General features: G+C 35.5%; 1 protein-coding gene across 4 annotated transcripts in view; it reads right to left on the bottom strand.

The window, feature by feature from the left end:
• The window catches only part of RBBP8 (RB binding protein 8, endonuclease), a 102,174-nt gene that overhangs the window by 81,462 nt on the left and 7,359 nt on the right, over window positions 1-13,353 (bottom strand). For all 4 annotated transcript variants that reach the window (XM_072604378.1, XM_072604379.1, XM_072604380.1 and 1 more), the window contains one exon: window positions 7,236-7,278. In XM_072604378.1, coding sequence (XP_072460479.1) covers window positions 7,236-7,278 — 43 coding nt within the window. The remainder of the gene's footprint in view (window positions 1-7,235; window positions 7,279-13,353) is intronic.

Raw genomic sequence — 13,353 nt, 5'->3', positions numbered from 1 at the left:
AATCTCCAACAAAATTAGTCAAGTCGATCAGTTTAAAAACTAAGTTCAATTAATCAACAAACATTCACTAAGCACCTACTCTGAGCACATTACTGTGATGAGTGCTGATGATATAAAGACAAAAAATGAAACAGATCTTGGCTCTTATAAAGTAAAATGTATGCAATTGTAAGTCAGCATGATTTACGAGCAAAATATAAGTCTGGGAAGATTTAATGATAACACACTTAACTGTCATGTCCTTTGTTTCATGGAAGGATTCCTAGGGGCAAGAAGCCTCTGGAAAAACTCCTACTCTTGTCATAAGAGTATGACAAAAGCCATACTCTCAGCAGTGGGAGGAAACGACCAAAACGACTACAATCAGAAGAACTCCAGTCTCTGGTCTGAAAGTGGAGAGCAGAATCTTAGCAGTTCTCTCATTTCTCAAAGTAGCTGATGGGGTGCTTGGGTGCATGTGCTTAGACCTCAATTCCAAAATCACATTTCTCCCTAGTCTCAAAAGACTATCCCAGGCAGTTTCTCCCCAGCCCAAGGACACAGTCTGCCCAGCAACAACCGTTATCTCCCTTCCTGCTACAGTAGTCAGCTGCACCTATAGTCTGAACCAGCTGTGTACTGGCTGATCTAGCTGTGTGCTGGGTCACAACAACATTTACTACTCACTGACTACTCATCAATACATTAATGAGAGCAACCTGGAATCCTTAGTCAGTCCTGACCATTAGTTGACAGTGACGTTTCAGGCCTAAACCCACACCTCCATGTAGCCCCCTGTTGGGCTCTTTCCTGATGAATTCTGGGTAAAATACCTGTGCAGTAGATACCAAAAGTTAGTTTAAGAACTAACCACTCCCTAATCCCACCCTGAATCACCTAATCATATTTGGCACATGTTTTACTATAGAATATCCTACATAAAGTTTACCTGTATCCCTCTAAGGTTACAGGTTCCCTAAGAACTCTTGCCTGGTGAAAAGCGTAATAAATCTTTATCCTGACCTCAAGAATGCTTGAGTTCACGAATTCATTCCAGGGGACCTGCCTCTGGTACTCTGGTCTTTGCAGGGGGTCTCACAACCCCTCCCCCCAGCTCTCATCATAGCCACTTACCTTTGCCAGGTATATGACTCCAGGGGTACTTGAGGTACACACCATTATCTGTACATAGCTACATAGTACTTATATTGTAGTTACTATATTGCCAGTCTGTTTTCATACCTGGCATGTTATTCATAGACTTCATAATATTTGTAAGCAAGTCACATAAAGAGTCATATGCAAATATAGAGAACTTTTTCTTATTTCAATAAAAAAGGGGTATCTGGGCAGTGGTTGCCATTGTCAGGGAAAATACACATTAGCATTTTATTTATAAAATTCAAAAATTTTAGTTACCTGATTTTAAATTACAAATAAGCATCTATAATCTGTAAGTGAAAAAGTTTCATTCTGATACAGTGGTAAGAAGTACAGAGTAAAAAGATAGTGTCCAGTGGCATGCCCTAGGGTTTTGTGCTTAGTCTTCTGTTATTTAACTTTTTAATTCTGGATAAAGTCACAGAATGTTTATCATATCTACAGATGATACACAACTGGGAGACAGGATTCAAAGAGGTCTTTGATAGGTTAAAATACTGGACATGGAACAAAATGAAATTCAATAAGAATAAATGCACTCACATTTAAAAAGTAAAGTTCACAAGTTCAAGATAGACAAGATAACGCTAGACAAGATCATGCCTGAAACACATGGGAATTTTAGTGGATTTGGATCTCAATATGAGCAATAATCTTGAGCTACCCTGACAGATCTGGTATCTAGGAATCAAGAGGTAACATTCTAATTTTATTCTGCCCTAGTCAGACTACATCTAGAGTATTTTGTTCAGTTGCAGTTACCACAATTTAGAAAAACATTAACTAGCTGCAGAGTGTGCAGGGGAGAATAACCAGAACAGTGAAGGGACTTGAGATTATGATATATGACAACTAGTATAGAAACTGGGAACATTTAGCCTGCAGAAGAGAACTAAAGGGAACATAAAAGTAGTCTTCAAGTACATGAAGGGATGTCATGTGGAAGATAAAATAGATTTGTTCTGCTTTTCATGGGAACTAGAAGCAAATGAGTGAAAATTGTGAAAAGATAAATTTAGCCTGATATATATAAAACTTCCTAACAATAAGAACTATCCAAAAGCATACCTGGATTATCTTGAAATGTAATGGGTCCTCCCTAATTTAAGGTCTTTAAGCAAAGGCTGAAAGATCAACCACTTCTAAGGTATGTTGTGGAGATTTCTGATCAGGTATAAGATGGACACTGAAGTCCCTTCCAACTCCAAGAGTCCACAATTTTGTGATTATTATAATATCAAAACTTAATATTTACTGTTAATATTTCAGGTTTATGGAAATATTGTTTTAAACATTTAATTCCTCAACAAACATATACATGTTATTGCTAGGCTTACTTTAAGTATCCTTTGCTGTAAACTTAAGATTTCTTTGAAAAGCATTTTGGTGGTGAATATAACCTAAAATTTACAATCACCTTGCAAATTCAAATACTGCTTCACCAAAATGATTGGCATTTTGGCTCTGAAGGTAGTACCTCTAATGAATGGCCTATGACCCAGCATTTACAAGATCATTAGCTTCAACATTGAACGAAACTACAGCATAAGGGACTTATTGTCCAACTAGTTATCAACTCTGAAACATTAAACCTTAGGTATTCAAAAGAGTCAGAAGGAACAAGAACTCCTATATAGGGCTATTACACATACAATGAGAGGCTTGTAGAATGATTCCAGTGAACAATAACTTAGCTATTTAGTTTGGTATGTATTGAGTCACAAACAGTATGCCACTGATAATACTCATCTTCTACAGATGATTAAAAAACTCATTGCACCTAAATCAAATGTATTCACTATTCAGGGTATTCTGAGTATGAAATTAATAACATAAAAGTAAACTTTTCTAAAAACACTTCAGAAAAAAATTCATCCTTAAAAAAATGCGTATCTCTTTCTGAAAGCAAAACATACATTTTACCGTGGGATTTTCAATGGACAAAACAGTTACAAACCTCATAAAACCAGGGAATAAATAGGTAGTAAGAAATTTTAATGATGCAATCAAGAATGAAAGCTACATGATTTTATCCTTTGACTGACTTTTTAAAAAATCCAAGTCCTATAATCATGAAAATAACTCTTAAGTATAAAGACAGCTAGGAGGTGCAGAAGATAGAGAGCTAGACCTGGAGTCAGGAAGATTCATTTTCCTGAGTTCAAATCTGTCTTCAGACAATTAGTAGCTGTGTGACCCTGGACAAGTCACTTAACACTGTTTGCCTCAGTTTCCTCATCTGTAAAATGAGTTAAAAAGAAAATGGCAAACCACTCCAGTATCTCTACCAAGAAAATCCCAAATGGGGACACTACTGAAAACAACTGAACAACAACAACAACACCACAAAGACAAGAGATCTGACTGTGGATTCAAGTTCATTGCAGCTCCTTGACATTAGAGATGTCAGGAAAACAGTAACTGTCTACAGAAAGAGCAGGAAATTTATGGTCTTTCCCTACACTGTGAAAATGTTGAGAATTCAGTATTACTGAACATAGCAGGAACCATTATGTAAGAAGTGCAATGACTATTCACTGAGTAATCCCAAAACTCAGGGTTGCAAAAATGTGGCTCATGTACCCCACCTTGAGTGTTCTCTTCACAAGAAATCTGTTGGAAGTTTCTCTGTAAGCAACCTGAGAATTAGGGGTTCTCTCTTGTAGCAGAACTTCATAAGGAAATGGGATATATGTATATGAGTTAAATAAAGTGTTCTATAGCAACTATAAATAAGGTGGTTTTAGTTTTTACTCTAATAAAAACTGATTTGAAATACTCAACTGTAAATTTGAACCAATCAGCCCATCCATACTGCTTAGACACTGCTTCAATTTTGACTACCCTATTATATTGTATCTGACTTTATAGAATTTTAAGTTTAGCAAGATACAAATAGATTCTAGGGGGCTAGCCAAAAATTTAGCATAACCCTATGACAGGGAAGCTAGGTATTTTCTCTTTGCATTCATTTTCAGATTAGAACAGAGAAAAAAAGGTAAAACTTAAATGCTCCCAGGTATATATCCAACTATTCTAGCTTTTTATCACATCCTTGGTGGTTTTAAAAGGTAAGAAGGAAATGAAGCCACTTGATACAAAATATAGTACTGAACAAATATCCACAGGACCAGTGAGATGAAATGATACGGTAAGTGCTGGTACTAAACCTACACCTGCCTCTAACATGATTATAATTTTTATTAAGATATTAGATGGAGACCACAAACTCGGGCTGGGAGGATCAGGAGGTGAGGTGGGTGTGAGGAAAATATTCAGAGGTCAAGTCACTGGCTGGGAAAATGCCCAGAAAAGGGAAAAGAAATAAGACTATAGAAGGTTACTTTCTTGGCGAACAGGCATTTCCTCCCTTACTTTCTGATGAGGAAGAACAATGCTTACCATCAGGCAAAGACACAGAAATCAAGGCTTCTGTGTCCCAGCCCACCCAATGGGCTCAGGCCATGGAAGAGCTCAAAAAGAATTTTGAAAATCAAGTTAGAGAGGTAGAGGAAAAGCTGGGAAGAGAAATGAGAGACATGAAGTCAAAGCATGAACAGCAGATCAGCTCCCTGCTAAGGGAGACCCAAAAAAATGTTGAAGAAATTAACACCTTGAAAACTAGCCTAACTCAATTGGCAAAAGAGGTTCAAAAAGCCAATGAGGAGAAGAATGCTTTCAAAAGCAGAATTAGCCAAATGGAAAAGGAGATTCAAAAGCTCACTGAAGAAAATAGTTCTTTCAAAACTAGAATGGCACAGATGGAGGCTAATGACTTTATGCAAAACCAAGAAATCACAGAACAAAGAGAGAAGAATGGAAAAATGGAAGATAATGTGAAATATCTCATTGGAAAAACAACAGACCTGGAAAATAGATCCAGGAGAGACAATTTAAAAATTATGGGACTACCTGAAAGCCATGATCAAAAGAAGAGCCTAGACATCATCTTTCATGAAATTATCAAGGAAAACTGCCCTGAGATTCTAGAACCAGAGGGCAAAATAAATATTCAAGGAATCCACAGAACACCGCCTGAAAGAGATCCAAAAAGAGAAACTCCTAGGAACATTGTGGCCAAATTCCAGAGTTCCCAGGTCAAGGAGAAAATACTGCAGGCAGCTAGAAAGAAACAATTCAAGTATTGTGGAAATACAATCAGGATAACACAAGATCTAGCAGCCTCTACATTAAGGGATCGAAGGGCATGGAACAGTATATTCCAGAAGTCAAAGGAACTAGGACTAAAACCAAGAATCACCTACCCAGCAAAACTGACTATAATACTTCAGGGGAAAAAATGGCCTTTCAACGAAATAGAGGATTTTCAAGTATTCTTGATGAAAAGACCAGAGCTGAAAAGAAAATTTGACTTTCAAACACAAGAATGAAGAGAAGCATGAAAAGGTGAACAGCAAAGTGAAGTCATAAGGGACTTACTAAAGCTGAACTGTTTACATTCCTACATGGAAAGACAATATTTGTAACTCTTGAAACATTTCAGTATCTGGGTACTGGGTGGGATTACACATGCACACACGCTCACATACATAGAGACAGAGTGCACAGAGTGAATTGAATAGGATGGGATCATATCTTTAAAACAAAATGAAATCAAGCAGTGAGAGAGAAATATATTGGGAAGAGAAAGGGAGAAATTGAATGGGGCAAATTATCTCTCATAAAAGAGGCAATCAAAAGACTCATTAGTGGAGGAATAAAGAGGGGAGGTGAGAGAAAAACATGAAGTCTACTCTCATCACATTCCACTAAAGGAAAGGATAAAATGCACACTCATTTTGGTAGGAAAACCTATCTCACAATACAGGAAAGTGGGGGATAAGGGGACAAGCAGGGTGGGGGGGATGATAGAAGGGAGGGCATGGGGAGGAGAGTGCAATTCGAGGTCGACTCTCATGGGGAGGGATAGGATCAAAAGAGAATAGAAGTAATGGGGGACAGGATAGGATGGAGGGAAATATAGTTAGTCCTATACAACACAACTATTATGGAAGTCATTTGCAAAACTACACAGATATGGCCTATATTGAATTGCTTGCCTTCCAAAGGGAAGGGGTGGGGAGGGAGGGAGGAAGAGAAGTTGGAACTCAAAGTGTTAGGATCAACTGTCGAGTAATGTTCTTGCCACTAGGAAATAAGAAAAACAGGTAAAGGGGTATAGAAAGCTATCTGCCCCTACAGGACAAAAGAGAAGATGGAGACAAGGGCAGAGAGGGATGATAGAAGAGAGAGCAGATTGGTCATAAGGGCAATTAGAATGCTTGGTGTTTGGGGGGGGAGGGGATAAAAGGGGAGAAAATTTGTAACCCAAAATTTTGTGAAAATGAATGTTAAAAGTTAAATAAATAAATTTAATAAAAAAAAAAAAAGATATTAGATGATAACAGGGGTATTCAATTCAAACACGGCTAAAATCTGTAAACTGTAAAGCATTTATGCAGTTGTTCAGTTGTGTCTGACTTTTCAGGACTCTATGAAGTTTTTTTGGCAAAGACACTGGAATGGTTTGCCATTTCCTTCTCCAGCAGATTACAGCAAACAGAAGTTAAATGATTTGCCTAGGGTCACACAATTAGTAAGTATCTGAGGTCAGATTTGAACTAAGGTCTTCCTGACTCCAGACCCAAGGCTCTATCCACTGAGCCACTTAGTTGCTTCCATTTATGCAGTAGCTGCTTATAATTTGAAGAACTGGATAATTATAATATGATCTAAAATGATCAGTAAGGAAACAAAGCAAAATTTGAGAAGAAAAAAAAAATTTGCCTTCCAAAAATTTATGTTACATTTGTGAATATTAAATTTTATTTGAATAAATTTTTATAAATCAGTATTTCTCTCCCCTCCTTACCACTAAAGGCCCATGCCAGCACAGTATAGTGAAAGAACACTGGACTGGAAGTCAGGAGACAGCCTTCTAATGCCACCTCTGCTACCAACTGGTCATAAGATGCTTAAGTTTCCTTACATTGAGGGAACTGAATCAGATGGATGTTTTCCAGCTCAAAAATTACAAGTGACTATAAGAAAAATGAAATACCAAAAAATATTGATGTCACATTACAGATACTTACAAAATCCGCTCCTTTTTCAGCTTGGTTACTTTGATCTGTAAGGCTAAAAAGTGGGGAAAAAAAAGAACAGCTGTAATTTACTGATACATTTCACAGCTTCAGTCTGGTGTTAGAGTAATGACAATGTTAATAAGAAGGAAATACATTTCCACTATTTTTTAAATGGAACTTTGGTTTTTTCCCAATTACAAGCTAAAAACAGTTTTCAACATTTGCTTTTTTAAAATTTTGAGTTCCAAATTTTCTCCCTCTTTCCTCTCACTGAGAAGCAAAGCAATTTGATATGTTATATTAATGTCTATGATACTGAGGTCACTAGGGTCCAATGAATAAATTATTCCTTTCAGTTCATGATATAATTATATAGTTAAAAAAAGGCCTTCTTAAGCAACTAATTTACTCTCTAACAGAAGTTTCAGACTTGATTTTAAGTTTTATGTAAGTAGGCACATATGCTTATATACATGTATATTATATAGTTTGTATTAGGGCATGATTTTTCTGACAGCACCATTTTCAGGACCTTCAAATCCTATTTTTCATTTTTCCAACACATAAAAGTTACTTAACCAAGGTCTTTAGCCTTGGTTCATATCTGAATAAGCTTCTTTTTATGTATTTATGTTTTGTTAATGAGAACTGAAATGGATACATGATTTGGTACATGAAACAGAAGAGATCTGAAAAATCTTATGCCTTTATCCTTGGTCTAAGTACCTGACAGGGAAAGTCACAAAGCAGGTAAATAGCCTGGTCTTGGACAGATTTTAAGAAGGAATTATGTTGATAGGAAGAGGAATAGCAGGGAAAGACAAAGCTACTAACAGTTTCCTGACTCCAACTTCATAATCTTTTCTGACATATAATTTTCCTATTTTAAAAAAATGGTTTTCTTATACTCTGGTCTCAGAAGGTAGAATTAGCACTAATGGATGGAAGTATAAGGAAGCAGCTTTCATTTATTACATAAGGAAACACTTTCTAACAGCTACAGCTGTTAAAAAAATTAAGCAGATTGCTTCAGGGAATAGTGAGTTTGCCCTCATTAAAGGTCTTCTAAAGGGCTGGACAACTAGGCACATATTGTGGATGTTGTAAAAAAAAAAGTTATCATTTAGGTATGAATGGGTAAGGGTCAGATTAAATGATCTCTCAGGTCTCTTCTAGCTTTATGATTCCACTTAAATTATTTTAGAAAAGCTTTTCATGCTGTGAATGGGAATTTATAATAGCATCATCAATACAGCTGTCTGACAAAAAATTAGCTACTCAATCTTTCAGAGACTCTGCTTCAGATTTAAGTTTTTCCACTGCTACTTCCATCACTAACTGCTAAAATAATAATGCCAATAACCTAAGTGAGGTTTTTGTTTGGATCTTTTGGAGACTGAATCTCCTTTTCATCCAGAAGCACAGTGGTCACAGGCCAATGTCATTACTGAGCAACATGGAAGTTTTGATTATTCTGTCTCTGACCCTGGCTAGTTTGGCCCTCCTTGGACAATATGGTGGCCCCTTGCTCCAGGGAGCACACTCTATTGGTGGCAGACTTAATGTGAACACCAGATTAATGTTAGCCCTACTGCAACTCAGAACTCCCAAACTCAAGCAATCTAACAGCCTCCTGCCCCATTTTCTCCCCACACAGGAATTACAGGTGTGCACACCACACCCAGCTGATCCTAACTTTCTGTATGCATCCAAACTCTTCCTTCTTTCTTCCCTTAGTATTTTTTTTAAGTCAACCTATTTTTCTCCCTAGTAATAGTATAGAAACTAAGCATATTTCACACAGAGATTGATATGGTGGTCACATTTCTCTGGTGCTCCAGAATGTCAACAATTTATTCTTAAACTCTGAAACTTAACCTGGTGGAAAAATAACAACCTTGGAAAGAAACAAGAATAATGTTATACTCTTGGCTATAACACTCTCTCAGAGGGTAGACTGAGATACCACTTAGAGATCATATACATGTCTTTCATATTTTTCTTGTTTGTTCTCCATGAGGAAGTAGAATTTTATGAATTAAAGCATTTTTTTCCCATTTTTCTTAGGTAACAGTGATGAATTTATAAACCCTTCAAATTAGGGGCTTTACAACACACTAACTCATTTAATCTTGAAGAACCACCAATAATACATGACCTTGTTACGGCAGTATTTGGAGTTAGCAATCTTCTCACTCTTTTTCCCTTCCAAAGAATGATTACATGAAAATTTACTTGTTGACAAGATTTCCTTGGCTTTTTGTTTTGGCCGACCCCCTGAAATTCAGACTTGCATTTAAAAAAAAGGAAGGTGGAGCCAAAGACAAAATGCATTCTTGCCAAAGACCGTTTCAAAAAGGAAGGTAACAATGAGATACAAAAATCTGTATAGACTTCAAAAGAAAATTCTTGGGAAATATGGAAAGACTACTCTTTTATCTTATAAGCACTCAACACCTGTGAGACATTTGTTCTGTCATGCAGATCAGTCCAGAAACAGAGGTTTGTGTTTTTTTTTTTTAAGTGCTTGCTATTCATCAAGTCAATTAGGCATCTGCAATTAGAACCCCTATAAAGTGTACTTTAATCCTAGTCCACACCCATCGGAAGGAATGAGGCTGTACAACAATGCAGCTCTTGTATGAACAGGCATTCTGTTCAGCCAAGTATTTGGAATTGTAACAGTGGCAACCTGAGCTACCAGTTCAAGAGGCAATGCTTCAAAAGGCCAAACATCGTGCTACAAGTAACACTATCCCCACTTGCATCTGATTTTAGGAGCAACAGAACTGATTAAGTACTAGGTGAATAGGTGAATATATGTATGCTTAAAACACACACCAATTATAAGAATCCAGCAATGTAGCAGGAATTGTTATTCAAAAAGCAACAGTGTCAAGAATTTGATCCTGGTTCCCATTTTCATGCCCCCATCTTGCCCCAAAATATTTAAGTGGACTGAGTAATCAAAACCACTTGATTACAAGATCAAACTACGTGCAACTAGAACATTTAAAAAGATTCGTGAATGCACAAATATAAAATACGTGCATAAATCACTTCCCTCTTGATAACAGATCTCATTTGACTTGAAGATTAATAATGTTGCTAATGTTTCTTTGATGGATAGAAATTTCAAAGTTAAAAATTTTAAATCCATATTATTTGCCCATATTTATGATATACAAATTCATATCAATCACAAATAAATTATTAAATGTGGACAGTTTCATCTATGTGAACTTAAAACTTTTAAATTTACTGATATCCATTAACAGAATGAAAAAGAATAAGGTCACATTCTTGTCACTGTGGAAATACTGGCATAGTATGGGAAGTTACAATGAATTATCCTTGAAATTTACTTATCATTCTGCTTAGAAAGACCTCAATGCTACGCTAAAAACATAATACCTCTTCTAAGTGTCCATAAAAATCTCTACAAAGCTGTTCTGTACTTTGGCAAACTGTAATGAAATCTCAGGAAATTACAAAAGACCAAGACAGTAGATGAAGTTATGGATAGAAACCGTATGTTATTCTCTTTATTTTTAGTGCTCATCTCACCATATTGTTTGTGAATATTAATGTGACTGATAAAATAAATGCAGACCAAGTGCATTATGTCTGTTCTTGAAGGAGCAAGATAAAACTGAAAAGAAACATGTTTCTTCTGGTAATATGAGTCCCACTTCCATCTGAAAGTCAATAGGCTAAAAAATATAATGTGGCTCTAATTTTATAATAATAACATTTGCTCAGTTTTCTATGAGCTCCTGAGCATACTTGCATGTGGAAAATACTTTCAGTACAGTATAAGAACACAACTGAACTGAGAATCCACAAGATATTTATTTGTAACAATAATGAATCTGGGAAATAAAATTTTCTAAATTCTAATTCATCATTAATGCATCTTGCACCTGAAAGTAATTAGACACGTAAGAACAAATGTAGAAAGAGGAATCCAAGAAATCCAAGAAAGGTTATTCATCAAGAAAAATAAGAAAACTTCAAAACCATTTCTATCACCTCTGAACAAATTAAAATCTTCATGAGATAGTTCTAAAATATAAAAGCTAAATAAATAACAATACTCTGTAAGGTGTTCATACTTATATGGTATCTGGCACAATAAAATTATAAAACACACTGTGGTAAGTAAATACTTTGTTTAATATGAAATAATTCATCTGAAAATCCTAGAGCAAAAACTTCATTTATGAAAATCTGTTTTCATGTTCTATGCACAGATATGGGATGAAAACAATCTTTAAGAGAAAATCTCCCGCCATAATTACACTGTGAAATGGCACACTCATATATATATATAGAGAGAGAGAGAGAGAGAGAGAGAAAGAGAGAGAGAGAGAGAGAGAGAGAGAGAGACCAAATTTTGCCTTTAGATACATATAGTAGGTGTTTGGGTGCATGTAAATATTTATCAGTGAATAGAACATTCAAGTGAAAATGTCATTTTCTTCAGGTACTATTCATGAAAACTTGCTGACACTTAGATTTAAAAGAAATTAGACAATTTTCATCTCTATTTATAAACTTCAAAATAAATATAGTCCAGGCAAGTCCATGTTTGATGTCTCTCAAATAGCCTCTTACACTAGTTCTATAAGAGGATCCCCACCTTCTTAATAAATTAACTATCCTTCAGGCATGTCTTTGATGTTATCACATAGTCAGAGGATCTAATTTTATACAAAAGTTGGATGAGAAATACTGACAAAGGGCTAAGCATGAAAAAAGTCTGCCCTCTGGCAAATTTGTCTGAACCTAAAGTATGTTTTTAAATGGCCTTTAAATTAGCATTTAAAACCTTTAGGAATCTGTAAAATACCACTAAATAAATGGGGGAGGAAAGACATTTTGTATATTGAATTATAGAATTTTTCTCCTTTTCTTTATTATTCATGGTAGGCAAACCAAGCCATGAGGGGCCAGAATAATCTCTCTTAGGATTTTTTTTGTATGAACTCGACTAATGAAGGCACCATTAGAGTGTTTGTAGCAATTATATAATTTATTACCTAGAGGATACAAAAAAGCAAGCTGTATTATAAAGAATTATTCTGCTATTTTTTTTCCCATGAGACTGTCATATTCCTTAAAAGGTGAGTTCTTAGAAGATGAGGCATCTCAGACAATGTGATTTTAAAAAAAAACAGGCAATGTTATTGAAAAATTCTCAACATCAAGTTAAGAATCTGAAAAGTCCTACTTTTAAACAGAGTTTTTAATGAAATTGTACCGAGTCTCTCTGGATAAAGAATTCTTAGGTTTGTGGTTTCTGATGGGTATTAAAAAATAATAGCATTCAAGAAAATCTACCAAATGTCATAGGATGCCTAATAGGTAATGCAGACAAAGCTCTTAAAGCTTTTAGTTGTAAAGGTAACATTAAATTGATGAATATCTTAAAATATTCATAAATAAAATCAATAAAATTTGGTAAAATGTTCATTTTTCTTTCACAGATGTTCATGGAAACATGCAGTTACTTAAACATTTGGTCCCATTAAGGAAGGAAGAGAAGGAAACAAGCATTTATTAAGCATCTATGTGCCAGGCACGGTACTTTACGAATGTTATCTCGTTTGAGCTTCACAACAACCCAGAGAGTTAGGTGCAATTATTATCTCCATTTTGCAGTTGAGGAAACTGAAGCAGGCAGACGTTAAATAATTTTTGCAAGGTCACTCAACTAGTTTCTGAGGTTAGATTTGAATTCAGGTCTTTTTGACTCTTTTTGACTGTTCTAACCCAAGCTATATTAATTTAAAAAACTATCTCATTTCACTTCCAAATCACAAATTAATATAAAGTTTGAAATACTGTAATTCAAATTTGATGCTGCTCTACTTGATTTACCCATACTGTAGCCACAATTAAACATTCTCTAGAAAAGCTCCTCCCACGAATGGAAGAGAGGTGGAGGTTGGGAGGTGGGTATAGTTATTTGGTAGATGGTAGAAACTGGTTCTTTATATTAATGACCTTACCTAAACATCTATTTAGTCTAAACTTAAATGAAAAATAATTTCATAAAAAAAATATTGTAGATGGGACAATTGGAGCTTCTCAATAATTTTCCTTCACTAATCTTTCAGATCTA

Source organism: Notamacropus eugenii, chromosome 4 (genome assembly GCF_028372415.1).
Source record: "Notamacropus eugenii isolate mMacEug1 chromosome 4, mMacEug1.pri_v2, whole genome shotgun sequence".
In the NCBI taxonomy this organism is placed as follows: Eukaryota; Metazoa; Chordata; class Mammalia; order Diprotodontia; family Macropodidae; genus Notamacropus; species Notamacropus eugenii.
The sequence above is the reverse complement of the archived record's forward strand: the minus strand, read 5'-3'. Positions and strand labels throughout refer to the sequence as shown.